Source organism: Halichoerus grypus, chromosome 2 (assembly GCF_964656455.1).
Source record: "Halichoerus grypus chromosome 2, mHalGry1.hap1.1, whole genome shotgun sequence".
In the NCBI taxonomy this organism is placed as follows: Eukaryota; Metazoa; Chordata; class Mammalia; order Carnivora; family Phocidae; genus Halichoerus; species Halichoerus grypus.
This window is the reverse complement of record NC_135713.1, coordinates 207,704,417-207,724,591: the sequence shown is the minus strand read 5'-3', so window position 1 is coordinate 207,724,591 and position 20,175 is coordinate 207,704,417. Positions and strand designations below refer to the sequence as shown.

The following is a 20,175-nucleotide window of genomic DNA, read 5'->3' as shown; positions in this document are numbered from 1 at the left end:
GGACCAGGGCCCTGGGCTCGCAGCCTCAAGGACAGTGAGCGCCCCCTGGGCCCAGCTGCTCCGGTCAGGCTGACCCATGTCAGGGTCCAGCCAGGAGGATGAACCTCCCACTGGGCGCTCATGGCCGTATTTGCTCCACAGAGTACAGCAGGAGGCCTTGAAAGCCAGGGTGGGCGCGGGGCCTGCTCCTGCAATCTCAGCTGAGAGACCGAGACCATGGCTCCTTATGTCATAACGGACCGCTTACGGAGAAAGCGGACACCCCACTCAGAACAGGCATTTCGCTTCTGGGGGGCAGCTGCCCCGTCCAGTGGAGGAAAATGGTACTCACCCACAAAGGGAGAAAGCAAATTAGCTCATGAGCTTATCTGGCTACAAGGAAGGTGCCGGAACAGTGAGCCAACAACAAAAGGCCACAGGAGCGAGGACCCCGCGACTCCTGCAAAGCTGTGATGACGGTCCAAACCGAGAGCCACAGCTGGCGGCGGAGGGTGTGGCAGCCCCCGCGTCCTGGGCTCAAGAGTCTTGGCTCACACCGAGGCGCGCGGCGCTCAGCACCTACGCTCACCAGCATGAGCGCCAGGGAACGGTCCGAGCGTACCTGGTCCGGGCCCTTGTCGAACATCTTCCGTGTGCGGGGGAACTGCTGGGAGTGGGGCGTGTACTGCACCCCTGCGGGGCCAGGGGCACCAGGGCGGCCCGCGGGCAGGTCTCGGCCGACTGGCTGCTTGGCCACGTCGTTGGTCAGGCTGGAGCTGCTGGTGCTGGACGTCGGCGGGGAGCCCCTGTCGTTGCGGGAAGAAGAAACAATGCTTTTTACCCAAACACGAAATACCCTGTCCTCACACTGCCCACCTAGACACTGACAACAGACCTGGGGTCAGGAGCCCAAAACATCCCCACTCGCCCGACACATCCCATGCCTGCCGAAGCTGATGACCCTTCCAGGCCCTGCCTGCAGGTTCTAGGAGTTGTTTCCCCAGAAAGCTGGGGGAGCCCCAGGCAAGCCGCACCCAGCTAAGCAAACCAGCTGGGGCCCTAGGAAGGCGCGGCGGCACGCACCTGCTTGCGGCTTCCTGCCTGTGGACACTGGTGTAAGAGGGGGCTCTGCCTGCTGGGGGCTGACCAGCAGGGTACAGACCCTCGCTTACAAACTTCTGAGTGGGGGCAGAAGTCAGGCTCAGGTCAGAGGAAGGCAGTGAAGAGTTGTAGCCGGGGGCCCCCACGAGAGACACAGGCCACGTACCCTGCCTGGTGGATGTGGATGCCCTTGTTGGTGGGGCTGGCCGGCGCCGACTGCGTGAGCGAGGATGTGGTGAGGATGCGCTGGGGCCGGGCATTCACTGTGGCCTGTAAGAGCAAAGGGACAAGCGATATGCACGGTCAGCTGCTGGTCACCTCTGAGGCCGCGGGCAGCAGCAGGAACGCTGGCTTCATGACCCGAGAAGAGGCCTCTTGGCCAAGGAGATGGTGCACGCCGATGGGAAGGCCCTGCAGGTAAAACTGTGTTCTTCCGCTTTTCTAGAAGTCACCTGCCTCAGCCACGAGACCACGCCAGGGTCAACGGCGAGTCGGAGCCCTGGCACCGCACCCCGGGACGGCTGAGACCACCCCAGGCTTCACTTTCTGTCTTCCCACTGTAGGGGCTCACACCGTGTCCCTGGATGCGGCACTTCGTGGATGGAGATGAGGTAGCAGGTTCCGGAAACTTCCTCCACAAACATGTGCAGTATTTGACATTTCACTGAAGAAAAGGATTTGTGCCAGCCTAAGATGAGCATCTGGGGGGGAAGTCGTTTAGTTTTGATTTTCTGAAGTAGGGTTTGTGTGGATTGGGAAACCAGACGTCTGCTGGAGGAACACGTGATTAGGCAGCGTAAGCAAACAAGGGTGTTTACGGCTCGCCTGATGGCAGACCCACCATCTGCCAAGTTCTCTCCTGGACGTTTTGCTCTGGGTGCCCAGGGTGGCTGGGTAGGCCCTGCTGGTTCTGGACACCCCAGGTGAGGGGGCTCTGAGGGTGGACGCTGCCGCCCAGGTGACACTCGGGACAGGTGGCGGTTGAGGCGACCATCTGGGCTCCCTGAGTGCGGCCGGTGCCAGACTCGGTCACAAAGCTGGCTGCCGCCGCCCGGCGAAACAGAACCTCAACCTTCGTGGGTGATGACGTAGGGCCACCCTACTGGGGGACCCTCGTGTACTCTGACCCCTCCCTCAGCAGTCGGGATGCTGTACCTCCCGCGTTCGGACAACAGACAGAAAACTGCAGAAAACAGAACCACCATAAGACTGTTCACTTACAGAACATCAATGTTTCCCTGAAAACCCACCACTCTGAAGTAAGAACAGCAAGAAAACTGAACCATAATCAACCTTTAAAAATCATTAAAAATTTTTTTTGAATTACAAGAGTTATATTTTTGTGAACTTGCTTTGTATTTAAATTATCTGGCCACCTCCCTTCCCCCCAAAACCCAAGAGCCAAGCGACCCCCTAAATGGTCTAAGGAGAGTGCAGAATCTAAGAAGCTGTCAACTTCCATGTGTCTCCCCAAAGTTCCAGAGATGGGGGTGGTGGCAGGGGAGACAGAAAACCTCTGTGCCTAGATGCAGACCTTAGCAGAACCCACCCCCTCTCTGTCGGCCCCCAGACTCAGTGGAACCCACCCCCTCTCCCTGTGGCCCCCGAGACCCTCCCACCTGCCTCTCCCAGGCCTGTCGCCAGCTCTCTGCCCCTCAGGAGGCCCTGCAGACTAACTGGGCCCTGGTCCCTCTGCCGGGGCGTCCGGGAAGGGGCACCCACAGCCCCGTGTCCACGCCGTCCACACCCACGGCTGCCACATAACTCTCCTTCCGTGTCTGTGTTAGAAATCCTGAGCGGTGGGCATGCCAGCAGCCTTCACACTGGCGATCACAAGGCTTCAGGCTTCAAGGAAGTTGTTTTTTAGCCCAACGGCTCTATCTTTGACTTTGACTCGGCCTTGATCAGGTGTGCGGTGTAGGCGTGTAGGGGTGAGCGTGAGTGGACCCGCCTGTCTGCAAACCGGGTTTGGGGACACAGGGTACGAGGGGCAGGTGGAGAGCCGGGGAGCCGCAGAGGCTGTCCGGAGTGGCTCCTTCCAGCGCTGGTCCCAGCTGTCGCCTCACACAGAGAGCACGCCGCCAGAGAAGGTCGGCTTCAGAAGGGTAACAACACTTAGGCTCCGAACTGGGGACTGGGCCTGGCCGTGAGCCCCCGTCCGCCCTGCACACACTCCACCTTTGCTCGTCCTTCTCATGGTGAAGACTTCCTGTTATCCTCTGCCCCAGGACGCAGCCCTGAAGCCACTGGAGGGGCAGGTGCGCCCTGACAGGTGGCAAAACCACATGAGCAAAGGCCGCAGGGAGGGGATGGTCATGGCTACGGGTCAAGCTCTCAGAGGCGGCAACCGTCACTTTGTTACAAGCCAAATTCTCAGGTCAGATGTATTCTCTGGGCCCAGTGCAAACACAGAAACGGTTCACAGGGACACATGCAGGTGCACACACACACACACACGTGTGACACACGAGCCCACCTTTGCTCCCTGCCCTGTGCAGCTAACGGGGGGTTGGGGCAGGAGCCTGGGGCTGCGCGGGCCCCTCTGTCCCCAGCTCTGTTACTCTCTGGTTCTTCCACCGAAACACGTCACCTCACAAGGGCACACAAAGTCTGACCCAGTGCGGAGAAAAAGGCCCTAAAGCAGTGTGGTGACTGGACAGCGGATTTCCCGACTGGGCCGGACAGTCGGGTTCAGGCCGCCGGTGCAGGCTTCTGATGCCCTTTCCTGGGGGGAGTGTGGTACCTGCAGGAACTGTGCTGTCAACTTCAGGGCAAGGATCTGGACTCATGTGAGAAGGTGCTTCCCACAAGGATCATCCGGAGGTAATCTGGGGCTAGGCAGGATGCAGAGCCCACTGGCTGCTTGGTCACGGAGAAGACACCTATAAAAGCACGAGTCTACTGATCCAAGAAATAATTTTTCTGTAAGCTGTAGTTCCTAGATAAACAACATAAGTCTCCCTCTGGAAGGCTGAGTCCTAGGGAGTGTTCGGTGGCAACAGCGATGGTGACCAGGAGGCATTGCCCCACGGTCACTGACAAGCATCAGAAAAGCCTCAGTCTTTGGCTCCCCAGGAAGAGAAGCCGGCAGGGCTGAGGCCGGGGGGTCTCACCAGCCCCCTTTCCAGGACCAGTGCACCTCGGAGAAGCAGCATGTGCACAGAGTAAGGAGGACAAAGAAGAAGGAAGGAGACACTAGTATTTCGCTTTGCTTCACAGGATTATTGCATTTACCATCACGCACGGCCTACAACGAGCCCAACTCTGCAGACAGGCTGGGGGATGTGAGTAACGGGCTGAAGGCTGATGGAGCTAGAATGGGACCCATGGGCCTGGACAGCCACCCAGTACCTTGCGGCCGCGAGTCCCTGTGCAGTACATGCAAGAGGGCCCAGAGCAGAGTCTCTGAAACAGATTCCCAGAGGCCACCCCAGAGCCACTGGGTCTGAATCCCCGAGGGGACCAGCTCTCCTGGGGCTGTTCCTGCACCCGGCCTGGCAGGGCCCACGGGCCAGTGACTCTCAGATAGGGGCAGCACCTACTTCTGTAAGCTAAGCTAGTCTGAGTGATGACACCGTCACCCCTGGGTCTGCAGGGAGGCGGGAACAGGCAGGTGCATGAGAAGGTTCAAACTATACACGCAGATGCCTCTCAGTCACAAACGGTTCGCCAGGACTGCTGTGATTTCCTGCTCCCAGGACCTGCACTGGCCTGACGGTTCTCGGAGTCCCTCCTGGTGGAGGCGGCGGGAAGCAGTGGGGCAGGGGAGGCCGGGGGCACGCGGGGCGGAGGCCTGGGACAGGCGCAGACTGCACTGGCGCCTCTGAGTCGTGGGGGAGGCGGGGGGGGGGGGCAGCGGAGGGCCTTCCGGGGAGGAGGTGCTGAGCTGGGGAGCCTGCGGCCTTCCAACAGCAGAGGGATGGTTCTAGGGGGAAAATGCCGACACAGAACCTCCACCTCTGGAAGCTGAAAGCTGTTGGACTTGTGTGAAGGCAGGACGTTTACACACAGACACGGAGCCCACGGAAAGACGGATGCAGAGGTGCCTGTGCGGGGTCCCCGCATCAGGCGCTCTGCGTGTCGCTGGCCTGGAAGCTCACTGCAAGCCCGCTGGGTGAAGTCGGATTCGGGGTGAGCACAGCGGCTTCACAGGTGTTAGCCGAGGCTGCTACCCGGAGGGGGAGGGAGTCCCTGCACCAGGAGAATTTTAAAAGACACGTCAAGAAGCTGCTGCTACAAACTTACGAGCTGTGTTTTAGTCGCAGTTTTCGTGGGTACCTTAGAAGGCGCTGTTTTGGGGACGATCTCAACCTTGGCTGTGTTTCTTGGTCGCTTAGGCCTTCGGTCTGTAAGAAAGGCATTCAGCCTCCAACCACGCAGGCCGACCTCTGATCTCCGTCGCACCGGCTGCGCGCGTCCCACAGCAGGTCCAGCGACCGCATGCTCGTTCCCTGGGTGTGGAGTCACTGGCGGACTATTTTTAGGTGAGTTTATGTGCTTATAAATTTTCTCATAAATATTAAAAGTAGTGATTATTATTGCATGTGACCCTGACATTTGAACCCCTGTAGCTTGAAATTTCCTTCCGGGTGTTCTCCTCAAACCACAGATGACAGGGGTGGCGCCAGGGAGGTTGCTGGGGCCGACGCGGTTCCCGGGGGTCTTCACGCTCTTCTTTGTACTTATATGTGGTTTGAAATTTTCCGTAATAAAAACTACAGGCAAAATGCAAACCCCCAGCCTGTGTGGAAAGGGGATGTAAATACTTGAAATTAGGCCATAGCTCTTGAGCTGTGTGGGTTCTTGAGCTGGTAGCAATTTCTATATTTGAATACAGAATTCTATGGGGTATTCCAGAGTAATAAGACTGTTTTGACTGTGATGAACAAAAATCTGCCTTCAGAGCTGAATATCAAAAATAGGTCCATTTCTCTGTAAACTGAAATGTAATCCCCTCGTTAGCTACTAGAGTAGAGAGTAAGACATTTTTGAAATTAAATTGAGGACAAGAAAATGTTTCCTTCATGTTTGCGCTTCCAAATCTTTCAGTAGCAGTGTTTCCTCTTAAAAATGAACACACACAGACACACACACGGATGCACTCAGACTCTCACGCAGATGCGTTGTGGCCGAGCACGGCTTCCGGGAAGCACGGACTCGAGCGGAGGCCCACTCTGATCTCTGTCCTTCCGCTTGGGCGCGCCCGTGGGTGTGCCAGCCACGTGCCCTGGGACGCGTGTGTCAGTCTAGATCAGCACAGCAGGCAGAGAGCCACCGGCCACTTTTAAGCATCCATTAGAGAGTGCTGTTCCGAAGGCACGAAAGGCTATGTTTCTGGTTCCTGCAACCTGCTAGTGTGGCTTTGCCTGGTCGGAGCGGTTACACATACGGCGTTTAATTACCGTAAAGGGGGGTGAGGGGAGTCTGTGGCTCATGGCTACACACTTGACACATAATCGAAAAAGACATGGCGATGTGGCTTCTATGCTTTATGTGCTAGAGAGAGATTCCTAAGAGGAATGCATTTGACTTCCTAACATCAGGTCTACTGCGATGAATTTACAGTCGTTAAATTTTAAGATTAGGCACTGAAATTATATTTTTAAATAATTCAGGTTGATTTTCTGTAAGGTTAAATACATAAAAGCCACTGAAAAATAAACTTATAGAAGCTGAATACTGGTTTCATCGTGACCAGAATAACCAAGGGTGGGGGGAGGATGACTGGAGCACCTGATGAACAAGTGCCGGCCACGGCTGGGCTGGCCACGGCCAGGAGGCTGTCCTACGCCTCAGAGGGAAAACAAGGTCTCGAGGCACCTCTGTGTGTCACATGCTTTTAGGCAAAGGTAATGACCTCAGCTTCCATCTGAAAAGACTGGAATCAGAAGAGCAAGTTACACTCAGAATAAACAAAAGGAAGGGGGTAATGAAGATAAAAAGAGGTATTAATAAAATGGAATGTAAAAAGCAACAAGGAAATAGTAACGAAACCAAAAGCTGGTTCTTTAAGGTTTCCTTTAGCCAGAACGGTTGTGAGTGAGAGGAGCCATAAATCACTGGTATTGGGAACCAAAGGGGACATCGCTACAGACCACACAGACCCTGACAAGATCATGAGGGTAACGGTAGCCCTTACCTAACGTCCTGGCACCCCAATACCGCTAAGTTGAAGCAGGATGGCGCCCCAACTGAAGCTACCCGTAAACAGAGGTCAGGGTACACTGTGAAGCGCTTGTTGGAAGTCTCTAAACCATGGTGTAGACCTGACTGCGCCTGGGGTTCCCCACGTGAATATCCGTAACTAAGACCAGGAACTCGCGAGCTTTGCCGGGAACGCCGTCACACATACCTTGTAGGCGATGCTGTTGAGCACTTTCATGGCCAAGTCAGATACATCGGGATAGGGGTCTGCAGCCAGATGCAGTAAGACTCTCCAAATCTGAGTGTAAACACTGTTAAAGGAAACTCCTAGGAGAGAGAAATGGGACGTTTCAGTATTAAATAGCTGCCCGTGTGTGCTTGGCTGGCTTCTGAAGACCTAGCTGCTGCTGGGAACAGACACTTTAAAGAGCTGGGGCTATGGGAAGCTCGTATTTTGTTGTCTGGTCAGGGGCCCAGAAATTCAGGAGTCCCAGCTGGCAAATAGGCTTGATGACTTCATCTTCTGAGACTGGATCTTTCTAGAAGGAAAAGTGAGTTAGAAAAGGCTGGCCTTCCTTGAAGCTCTGGCTGGCTGGACAGCAGTACCTAGATCCTGAGGACCACTCGATTTCACGCCTAGGTTTCTAGGAGCCATCATGGCCTACGTGAGCTACGAGTGTTGGAGAGGAGTCCCATGTACACCCTTCTCGCACTCAGGGCGTGCTCTGGGCCGTGACTCACTGAGTCTCGTCCACACACCACACGCGGTACTGTCCTGAGTTCCCAGGAAATCGCAAAGGGGGTATATGATGTGACCCAAGCCCTCCAGGTCCCCACCAGGCTACACAAGGTCCTGTCTGCAGAGCTGGATGCCACGGCAGAGGAGACAGGATGTAAACCCGGACAGGGTGCGTCACAGACGTGAAGGAAGGAATGTCACCGAGGGCCTTCCCCGGGGGGCGTTCAGCCCTATCTGACCCTCATGACCTCCGCCACTGGCACTATCCTGGGCATAGCAGAGGGACAGTGAGGCCCAGGGTCCAAAGGATGAAGGACTCAAATGGCCCCCGTCTGACATTCAGCCAACGCCGCGTCTACAACATTGCTGCCGTGGCGGCTCCAGGAAGGTGATTCCTTCTGTCAGGAGCCAGGACGGCTTTATGGAAGAGGACACAGGGGCTTTGGAGGCAAACAGGACTGTCCTCCTGGCACAGACTTTCCTAAAGGGAAGTCAGCAGAGCAGACAACGGACTGACACGGAGGTGACAGGAATGCACGGAGCGTTTGGAGAAGCGGCACGACCACGACCTGGGTGTGCAAGTCAGAACGGCGGGGCAGCTCAGAGACCAAGGGGACAGAGCAGGTGGGGCCAGGTGCAGGCCTCTGGGAGGAGGGGCCGTGGAACAGGGTCTGCACAGGCAAGAAGGGGAAGGGCAGCCCGGGGAGTGGCGGGGTGAGCCGGGGCCAGGAGTGGGGAGCGCAGTGTGGACGCCGCACCCTGGCTCACTGCTGAGGGGAAGCTGGGGGCCAGACGCAGGGAGGGCCCTGCTCTCACGGATGGCGTGACGAGCTGGAGACAGCAGCATGTAACTGCATCCTCTTTATCTGGGGGAGCCGGACGGTTTGTCGACAAGGGCTTGTTCAGCCGCAGAAAGCGACGAAGAGAGCATGATCTGAATCAGCCAAGACCCCAGGTCATCGGGCTGGCCAGCTCAGCCCCTCTCCCCTGGGTGAAGGACGGCGTAGGGGACCGAGGATGTCTGTCGGAGGACGGAGCGTCTCTTCATAAACACGGCTGTTCACACGGAACGGGCTGCACCCGACCAAATCAAAGGCAGACTGGACGAGGCGTAGGAGCAGGCTCCTTCGCTCACCTCAGCCCACAGCCTCTCCTCCGGAGGTGGAGGCGGCACCGCTTCACGTCCGCACAGCCGCACCCCTGCTGCCGCAGGGGTGGAGGAAGCCCCGTCTCTCTCGAGTTGGCCTCGCGGTGACCGTGCGGAAAGGCACGGTGGCGCTGCCCGGGACGGGAGGTGCCATCAGCAGCCTGCTCCGGTGCCCGCGTGTGTGCAGACGGCGGCTCACGTGGGCTTCGTGGCCCTGGGGGTCGGACAGGGTTCCCCTCCGGGGACCAGGACTCCGTACGAATCTGGACTTTGGTTGGTGGGAGGTCTCACTTGGAGGGGAGCCCGCGTCAGGGTGAGCGACCATGCGGAAATGTGCGCTGTTTCCCCGCACGCTCTAACTTACAGACAGGACCAGATGAACACCTTCGACCCTGACTCCACGGCTGTAGGACAGCCGTCCAGATTTATGACCAAAGTCTGAGGAACTCTGGGAGCATTTGCTAAAACCCACTTCTGTACTGTGGCAGAGTGCCCGCTGGCAGGAACTGCACCCCGCATGACGTAAGCACCGTTTCCACGAAGCTGTGGCCCCCACGTCACCTGCACGAGGGCCGTGGGATCATGGCCTACGGGGACCGGGCGGTCACTCTCAGGGAGGCAGTGCGCTCAGAAGGGAAAGGAGAACCAGCCCCCGTGTGGGGTGGGGGGTCTTCTTCATCACCACTGACCCAGAGGCTCTGGGAAGGCCCCTCAATCTCATCACAGCCACTGTGTGGAAGTCCACCCCCTCCATTAGTTTTGGGCTCAGCTTCCCCGAAGCGTGGCCACCATGGGACAGAGCGCGGCAAGGGGGTGCGCTGCAGATGACAGACCCCCGCCACATCGCCAAAGCACCCGGGGTGGGGAGGACGGGGGCGCGGCACTAAGGAGCCTGTTACCCGTGTGCCAGTCAGAGAGTAGCCGCCCGACCAACCAGACCCTCGCTCAGCAGTGCCTCTGGCGTAAACGCGAGGAGGGGTACAGGGCATGCCACGCACCGAGGAAGCGTGGGACACGGTGGCCGTTACCATCTGTCCCGTCACAGAATTTTGATTTTTATTACTGTTGTGGCCTTTTTTTGCAGAAGATTTTGATTTTGATATAACAGTTGTGATTCAACAAAGAATGAAAAGGCTCTAATTTTTGCCAGGGTCTTCGGCCACAGTGAATGGTGTATTTGCTGGTGAAAACATGAAACTGGCACAGAGCAGTGGTCTGTGCATTTTACCGCGTCCCTCAGTCCGGCCACCGCGCCTTCGGCCGCCCTGCTCGTAAAGCGGCTGCCAGCCCAACGCAAGGTTGTGAAGGAGTGCGGCGGCGGCTGGAGCCCCCGGGGGTGCCGCAGGATGCCTGAGTCAGCCCTCCGGGGGCCAGGGAGGCTTCTAGGTTGTTAAATGCTCGGGAAGGGCGCCTGCGTCTGGCACTCACTCAACTCCTTCCTCATGAGCGCGGAGAACCTATTTCCACGTCTAGACCAAAAGTAATAAAAGATCATAACTAATGGCTTTACATTTATTTTTCAGAGCAACGGCTACAACTTTCTAAACAGCATAAGATGTAGGAAAATTTGCTCGGTGCTCTGTGGCCAACTCTGGATCTCAGAAGCCCCTGGGCTGGCTGGAGCCACTCAGAAAAAGGAGAAGCTGGAGCTTGCCACTCGTTCCCCGGGTCTCATGGGTCCCTGACGCTGACGCTCTAAGAGCTGATGTGGGCCGAGACCCTCTGCCCTGTCCAGCAACCAGCGCCCAAAGCCTGGGGCCACTGCCCTCGCCCCTCTCTGTGACACGACCCCATCGCTGGGCTGTCCCTGGTGATGGAGCCCCTTCAGGAGCCCCTCGCTTCCTCCCTCTGCCCACGGGAGGCGTGAGCAGTCCTGGCCCCAAGGCCCCGAGGCCAGAGCATCGTCTAGACCGGGCAGCCACCCTGTGTGCATAATCCTGTCTGCCATGTTCCTCAGAGTCCCTACAAGACACACGTAATAATGGCCTTTAATCAAGCGTTGTGGCCATAAAAATATAACTGATGTTGTGGCGACAGAAAACAACACCGTTCGCTCTCTCACCGCCGTTCCCCGGCAGCGAGAAATCAAACTAATGGGCCGTAAAACCTTCCCGGGGATCGTGCGCAGCTCCTCTGGAGACAACCACGCTCCCCTCCTCCTGGTTGATGGGGCCCTGCACTCTCCTGGCCCCTCTGCTCTTCGTGCTCAGAGCTCGCGGCTCTGGGGTCCCCAGGGCTGCTGGGGGCTCACAAAGGCCTCCTCTGTTAGGACTTCTCGAGGTCGTGGGGAGACGGAGCGAGAGAGAGAAGATGCTTCTTCCTGGCCAGTCACAATGCAACAGGGACAAGTGGCCTCCAGCTGAGCAGGGCCCCCAGGGGCCGATGGGAAGGTGGCTCTGCTTGCCAGGCCTCCTTCTCCAGTGGTGTGGGCAGTGCCCGTGGCTCCGACTCCGTCCCTCTGCTCCTCTCTGTGCCCCGAGGGCAGTGGCTCTGACCCCCAGGTTCTGAGCAGGAACTTGGGCCCAGCTCTGGGCGCATAGCCGGGTGGGGGCAGGCTCCAGGCTGGCGAGAGCTTGACTCCTCGCTCTCCCCTCCCCAGCCCAGCTCCAGCTTGGATTCGTCACTATGGGAAGACACTTCAGGTGGTATCAACAGTCACAAAACTTCGCAGGGGGGTGATCGTCCCACCTTGGCCAGGCCACTGACTGTGGCTAGCAAGTGCTTTGGGGGTGAGAGTGCCCACGGCCGCCGCAGTCTGCTCCCGAATCCCCAGAACAGAAATGACCCCACCTCACTCCCTCCAGGCTGTGACTCACTCCTGTGAAGAAGCAGAGTGGCCGTCCCTGCCCCCCAGGACCTGGGGCGTGGAGCAGGTGACTGAAAGCCTGGGGCGGGAGGGTGGCCCAGGGGCAGGCAGGAGGGGTGCGTCATGTGGGCCCCGATGTCAGCACAGGCACGGGCCGTGTCTCCCCACCCTTCCCACTCCCACCTCTGGGCGCTCTGATGGGGTGAGGCTCAGAGCGGGAGGGGCCCGCGGGGCTGCCTGCAGCACAGGGGAGCAAGAAATGGCAGCTTCACCAAAACCGAGTAATAAAGATGGCGAGGTCACATCACGGTGGGTCAGGGACCCTCCTCCTCCCTTCCCACCATGGGAATGCAGAATGTCACTGGCAGTGAGGACCAGGCGCTGCTGGTTTGGAGAGGCCATGTGGTAAGGTCAGAGAGGTCGTCCGTGCCTCACTCAGGGGCCAGCATCCAGCCTGAGGGAGGAGGACAGCAGTGGGTGCAGTGGGAGGGCTGATGATGAAGGTGAGGGCTGTTTGCAGGAGCAAGGCCTTGAGTCTGGAGCTGACAGCAAGTGCGGTTTTCACGGAGGCTTCTGTGCTTGGCTGCCATCGCACAAGCCTGGCAGTCTGTAGGCACGTGGGCAAGATCTGAGGGGAGTCCTGGCATGCAGTGTGCTGAGACCCGTCCTAGGGTGCGGGGCCCAGAGATGGGGAGGACCGACTGGGGGCCCACGTGGGAGTCAGGCCAGATGGCTGGTGAGTCAGAGACATGTGGGGTTCCAGAGGTGAGGGGCTACGGAGACTGGGTCCCAGCACAGCCCTACGGACACCAGGCTGGCACGCTTCAGGTGCTGGGGATCCAGATGGGGTCAAGGGAAGCCCAGGTCCCTTCCGGGGAATTCGTTCCTGGACATGCGGAGAGCAGGTGAGACCATGGGGAGCGCCTGCAGCGACAGAGCAGGGAGGGGGCTGGGAGGGGAGCTGGAGGGCCTGGCATTTCGGGAAAAGGTGGGAATAAATGGACGTCCCTAGGTTGCCATGGTTTTGAAAACCTCTTTTGCAATATTCAGTGAGAGGCTAGAGAGATTGCCGTCCTTTGCTTGAAATGAGACAAAAAATTGTCTTCAAGCAGGTGAGAGCTGCAAGCGACAGGACTCGGTGTGTGACGCATTTTAAGCGCGTGCGGTGGATGGGAACGCTAACTCATGGAATATGCATGAGGCGGCTCTGTCAGCTCCAGCTCATTTTAGAACTTTTTCACTCAAGTTTTCAAAGATTTGACTGATACACAGATAACACTCAGCTTTCTCCGGAGTCAGATTTGTGAGCAAGAAGGTAGGGGTGATGGGGCTGCCGGCTCTCTGGAGGAAGACCGCAGGCAGGGCAGCAGCGGGAGGGGCTGCGCCGTGTGGCCTGGAGACGGACAGTACCTGCCTCTTCCCGGGCAGCTGCTGTGCTCTTGGCCTGATGTGGCCTCCGGTGACATTCTTCATCCTTGCACCGCCAAGACCCGCTTCCCCCGCCAGCACCCCGGACAGGGTGTCCGCTCACGAGAGAGCGGCGCTGCGTCCCAGGCAGGAGTCCCGCCTCAGGTGCACAGCACAACTCCACACGTGCCCTGGGACGCGGCCCGGGCACCGCGGCCTGAACCTGCTGTTGCCTCGGCCAGCACACGCGGTCTTTAGACCCCGGAGAAGGCGACGAGCCACAGACAGTGGGGACCTTCTGACGAAAGTTCTCAATGGTCCCTTGACGACACATGACTTCAATCCCTCTCGCACCGGTTCCATCTGACATGTGACAGAAGCCGTGTTTCTGTGAGTTCGGAAGCTGGTGTGACCGTTTTAACAATTTCTTCTCTTGACGGCCAGCCATGCGTGTGAACAGGGGCCGCAGAGCGGACGCGCACCCTTGGTTGCAGGCGGTGCTGGAAGGCAGGACTCTAAGGCACCTGGACGTGTGCCATGTGGCAGGACGCGGGTCAGGACGAGGCCCCGAGGAAGGCAACGGGGAGACCACTCAGGAGAATCCTGTAGGAGCCAGTGCAGGGGGATGCTGGCCTGGGTAGCGAGGCCGGGATGCAGGGGTGAGGGGACAGAGAGGAGTCACGGACGACAGCTGGCTCTGGGCCGAGGCCCCGGGTCCACTCTGGACCTTCAGTGAAGGTGGGGTGGGACTGGAGATGCCCGGTGCGGCAACCGGCTTCAAGGTCTGCAGCGTTTCTGTGCTTCTTCCATGGCGGCGTGTTCTGGAAGCTGGGCACGCTGGCGGCACTTAGAACACGGTTCAGTGAATGAATGAGCCTGCACATCCTGAGAAAGAGCAGCAGGGGACGTTGCCGACCCCGCAGGGCAGGAAGATCGTGTCCTACACGCGGGCTCTGGCGGGCCTGAGGGCAAACGACGGACCGCCTGCTTGTTTTTATATGGCTTGCAAAGTAAGAATAGTTTTTACACTTTTTAAGTGGTTCGAAAAAAAACCGTTGTGTGACTTGTGACTATTTTGTGAAATTTGCGGTCTAGTTCCTAAGTAAAGGCTGGCTGGAACGTGGCCCGATTCATTTGTCCACCTGCCCCCTCGTGGCTATTTCTGTGCTACCTGCAAGGCTGAAGATGTGCGCTATCTGGCCTTCTGCAGAGGACGCCTGCCGAGCCCTGCTCTGGCGAGAGGGTGGGAGGTGCGGGTCGCCCTGACTCTGGGCCGGGGAGGGTGGGGAAGGGGGTGCAGCGGCCGAGCTCCCCTGGCTGGTGGGTCAGAGCCACAACATGGCGCATTTCTGTTTCGCTGAGTTTCTCCTGTTACTTCATGTTTTCTCATTGTTGATACATACACAGAAGTACTAATTCAGATTCATATCAACCTGGGTTTTAAAAGACTCCTGTGGGGCCAGCCTGGGAACTTAGCCACTATACACAATGTTGAGTACGTTAAAAGAACATGTTCTAGTTCAAAACAAAACACCTTGCAAGTGACACTCAGAATGTATTTTACTGGTGAGTTAGCAGAACCCGTGTTCATGCCGAGCATCAGCCCTATGCCTTCTGGGCACTTGGGATATTTTAGCAAACAACCAAACGCACAAATCTGTGACGTTATTTCTATTTAGATGGACAATTCACATTGGTATTTTTGAGCTAAGTTCTTGGTGGGTGGGCATGTTTGGTGAGCAAAGATCCCTTTCCGGTTCCTGCCACCCTGGGGGGCACGCACAGTGGCCACGTCTGGAACCCATAGCCCATCCAGGCCCTGATGGGACACCACATGGACTCGACCTGCAGGGATCATGGCAGACGTCCTGAGCCTTGCTCCAGCAGAGGGGCAGACTGGTGTGGTTCACGCAGGGACCACGGCCCTGCCCCCTCCAGATCACCGCCGGAAGTCAGAAATACCACCATCACCACGCGGTGGGGAGAGTGTACCGCTAGGGCACAGGGCTCGCCACAGAAATAAGCCGACGACTTAGAACGGGGGCATCAGGGGGCATCAGCAGACAGGGAGATCACAGATGTGAATGCTGACGTCGGAACACAGGAAAGAGCGCCAGTGCATGAGCTATTTCCATTCTCAACTCCAGAAATGAAAACGGACAACGGAGAGAAGTGAAAGAAAAGAGAAGGAATAATGAAACAAAGTTACCAGAACAAACATACAGATCTAATGAAGAAATCGACAAAGCAGAAGTTGGGACTTGGAGACACCAGGGAAACGAACAAATGTCTTGTGGGGTTAATCGGGAATAAGGAGCAGAAGTACACAAACAGCAACAGGAGTACAGGGGCCCGTGTCCGGAGACAACAGAGGCTACAAAGTCAGGAGAACACTGCACAGTTCCATGGAGTGAGAACATTCGACTGAAACGGGCATCTTAGAACAACGTAAGGTGCCAAAGCTAACCTAGGAAGAAACGGTGCGAACAATCCTGTGATGGTTGGAGGGAGGACTCAGGGTTAGGCCCTCAGCCCACAGAACAGGTAAGTCAACCCTGGCAGACGAGGAGGGGCTGGTGGAGCAGCAGAACAGCGCCCGGCACAGACAGAAAGCAGCGGGAAGGAGCCACCCCGCGGGATGCGAGCCGTAGGACAGGGTTCCCGTGAAGTCTGCGGCCTGTAAGGGGCACCGTGCTTTGGGGGCTCGCAGACAGTAAATGAGCACGGACACCGTGGACAAGCTCTGGGGATTCGGCTCTGTTTGTGATTCCTTAAATCAGGAACAAAACACACGCATGGAGGGGCGTTACGTTAGTGTCCCTATGTTTTTACATGTAGAGCGTTTCTCAACATTAACTAAAACTCCAGCTGAGGCCTGGGAAGCCACACTGGGCGGTCGAGCGGGAGAGGCCCGCCGGGCTGGGTCAGACGAGGGCTCTCCTGGGGCAGATGATTGCAGGGACAGCCACCGGGCTACGGCAGACGGAAGCTTCTGGCAGCCTTCCCGCACACACCCAGAACGGCCCGTACATCTCATCAGAGCAAAATTAAAGGGACTGGAACTTGCGGTTGCCTGCAGCACACATTCCTCGCACCTCCACACTACAGTTAACGCTTGGTGCCCGACTAGGACGGTCCCCGCGTCCCACGACCTGGCGCGCATGGTGGGCGAGCCCTGGGTACCACGGGCGGGCGGGAACCGGGCGCGGCACTCACCGATGAGGGAGTTGAGGGCGGAGTAGGAGCTGACGCGGCGCATCTTGTCGATGGTCTCGAAGGACAGGATGTACTCCTCGTTCTCGGGGCTGCCCAGGGTGCTGCTAGCACTGCTGCTCGTGCTGAGGTTTCCGGGGGAGAAGGCCACCGAGCTGCCCGCTGGCCCGGATAGCACGGAGGGGGGCACGTCAGCACGGGCGCCCGGACGAGACGTGCGCCTCCCACGTGGTCCCCCCACCCCGGCCTCCTCTGCGGCCGCGCCTGCGCCACAGCGAGACCCCAGGGCCAGCAGATGGCACAGTGGGACATGCGGTCAGGGCAGGGAAAGGGTGGGGCCCCGGTGTATGTAGTTTCAGAAAATCACACCCATGACTGTCCCGACCCGAGGACCCGATTTCCAACATCTTACATTCTTCTGTCAAGCTCAGATTCTGCAAGGATTTGTTCAAGCTTCTGGCGGTGGTGACAGCACGAATGTTTCCATAGGAACTCACGGAGCGGAGTCTGGGGGTGCACGGGCTGTCCCGCACTGGGGTCAAACTCCCACCCTCTGGGAAAAGAAGAAAGAGTTAATGGCGGCCTTGAGGGGGCTGCAACAGCAGGTGACAGGAGCTCCCACCCGGACCAGCGTGAACGCCACCGGCAGGCCCATCACTCAGTGAGGGCCTCTGACGCACGCATGTCGGGTCAGCCGGACAAAGCTGGACACGGGCAGGCCGGGCGGGAAGGGGAGGTGTACGGAGCAGACGACCAGAGCCCATGCTTGCTGTTGTGCAGGACGCCGTTACAACAGACCTTTCAGAGCAGGACTGGCGACCGGGGCCGCCCTGAGGGCAGCGCCAGGCGCTCTGTGGCTCGGCCGCGGGCAGCTGCCCTACAGACGACAGCAGAGTAGTGGCCGGTCGGGGCCACAGGCCCCCCCCTGCTGCCCCTGCCCTCCTCCAGCACACCAGCTGTCTCCACTGAGCAAGTTCATTTTCATTTCCCTTCCCTAATGTCCTAAAAACAGTAATGCTTTTGTTATTGATCGTGAGCCCTCCTTCCTGCAGAGAAGCTGCGCTCTGGGGGAGGGGGCAGCCCAACACGAAGAAACAGAAATCCAGCAAAAAGGACAAATGGGAGAAAAGGAGCTGCCTAACGTGACTCATGAACAGGAAACCGGCAACAGCTCATCACAGGAAGAGCTGACCTACGTTTCTGTGAGCCCCCACGGCACACGTTCTGTTCTCCTTCAATATCTCCATGAATTTGATTTCCAAAAATGGTAAAAAGGAAGGAAAAGAGTCAGAGAATTAGTGTGGCTCCTCTTGCTACCCTTTCTATTCTGCTGTCAGGACAGGAGTCACAGGGGCCACTCGGAGCGGGCAGCGAGCTCAGGCCCCAGCACAGGGGAGGGCAGCTGTGGTCCTGACCCGGGGTCCCCGCAGGCTCCCTGAGCTTCGACGCCGTACCTGTGGTTGCCGGAGAAGGCAGAGGGTAGTTCTTTTCCTCCTCCATGAACTGCAAGGCCACCGTGCAGAAATTGCTTTCGTACTGAACGACGAGATGACTCAGAGCCACCACCAGTTCCTGCCGAGAGGGACAAAGACAATAACACTTACTGGCGGCTGGCAGAGGACTGCGGAAAAGCAGCGAGGCTGAGAGTTCATGCCGAGTGCTCGAGTCACCATAGAAAAAAGAAAGGTTAAGACAAACTCTGCACAGTGTTGGCAGCAGGGACTGGCCCTTCCAGGAATGCACTTGGGAGCATCCAGAAGGAGTAGGAGCTTCCGGACAAGCCATGTGGGCGGGATCGCTAGACATGAGCAGCACAGAGCAGGTGTCCTCGGGACACAGGTGTGAATGATACCCTCCAAGGGGAAGGGCGGATCGATCCTGGGACCCAGGTTGAGATATGTGTTGATTGGATCCTGCCACTGGGTTAGCCATTCGATCCGGGCGTATTAAAGCAGAACATATCTGACAAGCCAGGGCATGCTCTTTTTATTAAATACAAAACTTGCAAAGATAAATTAGTTTCCAGTCCCTAAAAGGCAAGGAAGTTCTACATGATCCTCAGACCTGACTGCCCGAGGAGATGAGCGCAGTAGGCTTGTTGCATGACTGCCTGGGGACCCCTGGCTTGCACATGAATCCTTGCAGCCCCATACTGGGGGGGGGGGTCTGCCCAGGTGCCCAGCTCTGCCCCCTCCTCTCATGCGTGGGTCTCTCCTGCCTTAACCCCACACAGCCCTTCACCTCCTTTTGTCATGTCTGCGCACGGCACTGCTCCCAAACCCACCCCCTGCATCTCCCCTCTCTTTGAGCTCCAAGCTGGCCCTTCCAGCACCGGCAGAGCATCTCTGCCTCAGCGCTCCCGCAACCCCAAACTCAGTGTTGCCTGCTGGCACCACCCCTCCCCTTCGGCCCCCACTAGGGACTCCTCGGCTCATGCCCACAGAACTGTGAACCCCCAACCCACCTCCCACCCAATCTGCCCAGAGTCTGACGGCACTGACCTCCTGTGAGCCTGCTCATGCCCACTGCAGACACCCCATCTGGTCCTCACTGCGGCGCCTACATGCCTGCCCACTCCCCCTGCAAACCAGAGCACATGCCCCGCGGGGCTGCCCGCTGCCCCCTCCCAGCAAACAAGCAGCCTGTATTGTCTTCTAACAGCACTGACTCTCCCCTTCACTCTGATGTGGGGCGAGAAAAGCCCGTGCCGGGCCCTGGAACATTAACTCGCACCCAGGTCCCGGACCCTCTGATGCAGGGAACGCCATCAAAGGTCAAACACTGAATGCACTGCCCACACCCAGTGGCTCTGGACCAAGCACATCCTGCTGGGGTGGCGGCCACCCAAGGTGGCTGCTGCTGGCCATGGGCTCCTAGAGTGCGTCTGACCACAAAACGCAAATGTGGGGGTAATTCTGGCAAGGATGCGCAGACTGGGGCAGAGGCCAGGTGCATTCTCAGCTTTGGGAAGCAGTTCAACATGGGCACCCTGGCACCCCAAGACACGTGGCCCAGCCCCCCTGGCGCCGAGGCACGTGGCCCAGCCCCCCGGCACCCCCGAGGCACGTGGCCCAGCCCCCCGGCACCCCCGAGGCACGTGGCCCAGCCCTCCGGCACCCCGAGGCACGTGGCCCAGCCCCCCTGGCCAGCACCTCTCAGCCTCATACGGCAGGGTCAGTCCCACCTTCTTCCCAACCTCCTGCCTTCTGCTCACATGCAGAAAACAAGGCCTTGCCCGCCTGGGTCCCGGCTGCTCCCTGCCCCTTGTGCCCACCACCCTCGATCTAGCACAGACCCTTGAAGGAGCCACGGCTCCTGCTCCAGGCCTGAGTACTTGCTGTTCCCTTGGCCTGAAAAGGCCTCCCCAAGTGTCCCCAGCCCACCCTGTGTTTCCTTCAGGCCTCTGCTCAGACGTCTCCCTGAGTGCCCCACGTTCATCCAGGGCTCCCCCCACAGAGACACTCTACCTTCATCCTGTTTACCTGCCTCAGAGCACGGTCACCCCCTGCCACATCACACGTGGGTCTGTTCAGTCTTCAGCCTGCACCACCTGCAAGTGCAAGCTCTCGGGAGAAGAGCCAGGTTCAGTTCCTGGCTGGGTCGTCACAGCCTGGTGACCCAGGGCCCAGCACACAGGTG

General features: G+C 58.2%; 1 protein-coding gene across 6 annotated transcripts in view; it reads right to left on the bottom strand.

The window, feature by feature from the left end:
* Window positions 1-20,175, bottom strand: part of RPTOR (regulatory associated protein of MTOR complex 1) — a 335,570-nt gene that overhangs the window by 38,687 nt on the left and 276,708 nt on the right. For all 6 annotated transcript variants that reach the window (XM_078066239.1, XM_078066240.1, XM_078066235.1 and 3 more), the window contains 6 exons: window positions 17,991-18,108; window positions 16,949-17,089; window positions 16,540-16,698; window positions 7,433-7,551; window positions 1,247-1,350; window positions 602-785 (listed from right to left, as the gene is read on the bottom strand). In XM_078066239.1, the coding sequence (XP_077922365.1) occupies window positions 602-785; window positions 1,247-1,350; window positions 7,433-7,551; window positions 16,540-16,698; window positions 16,949-17,089; window positions 17,991-18,108 (825 nt within the window). The remainder of the gene's footprint in view (window positions 1-601; window positions 786-1,246; window positions 1,351-7,432; window positions 7,552-16,539; window positions 16,699-16,948; window positions 17,090-17,990; window positions 18,109-20,175) is intronic.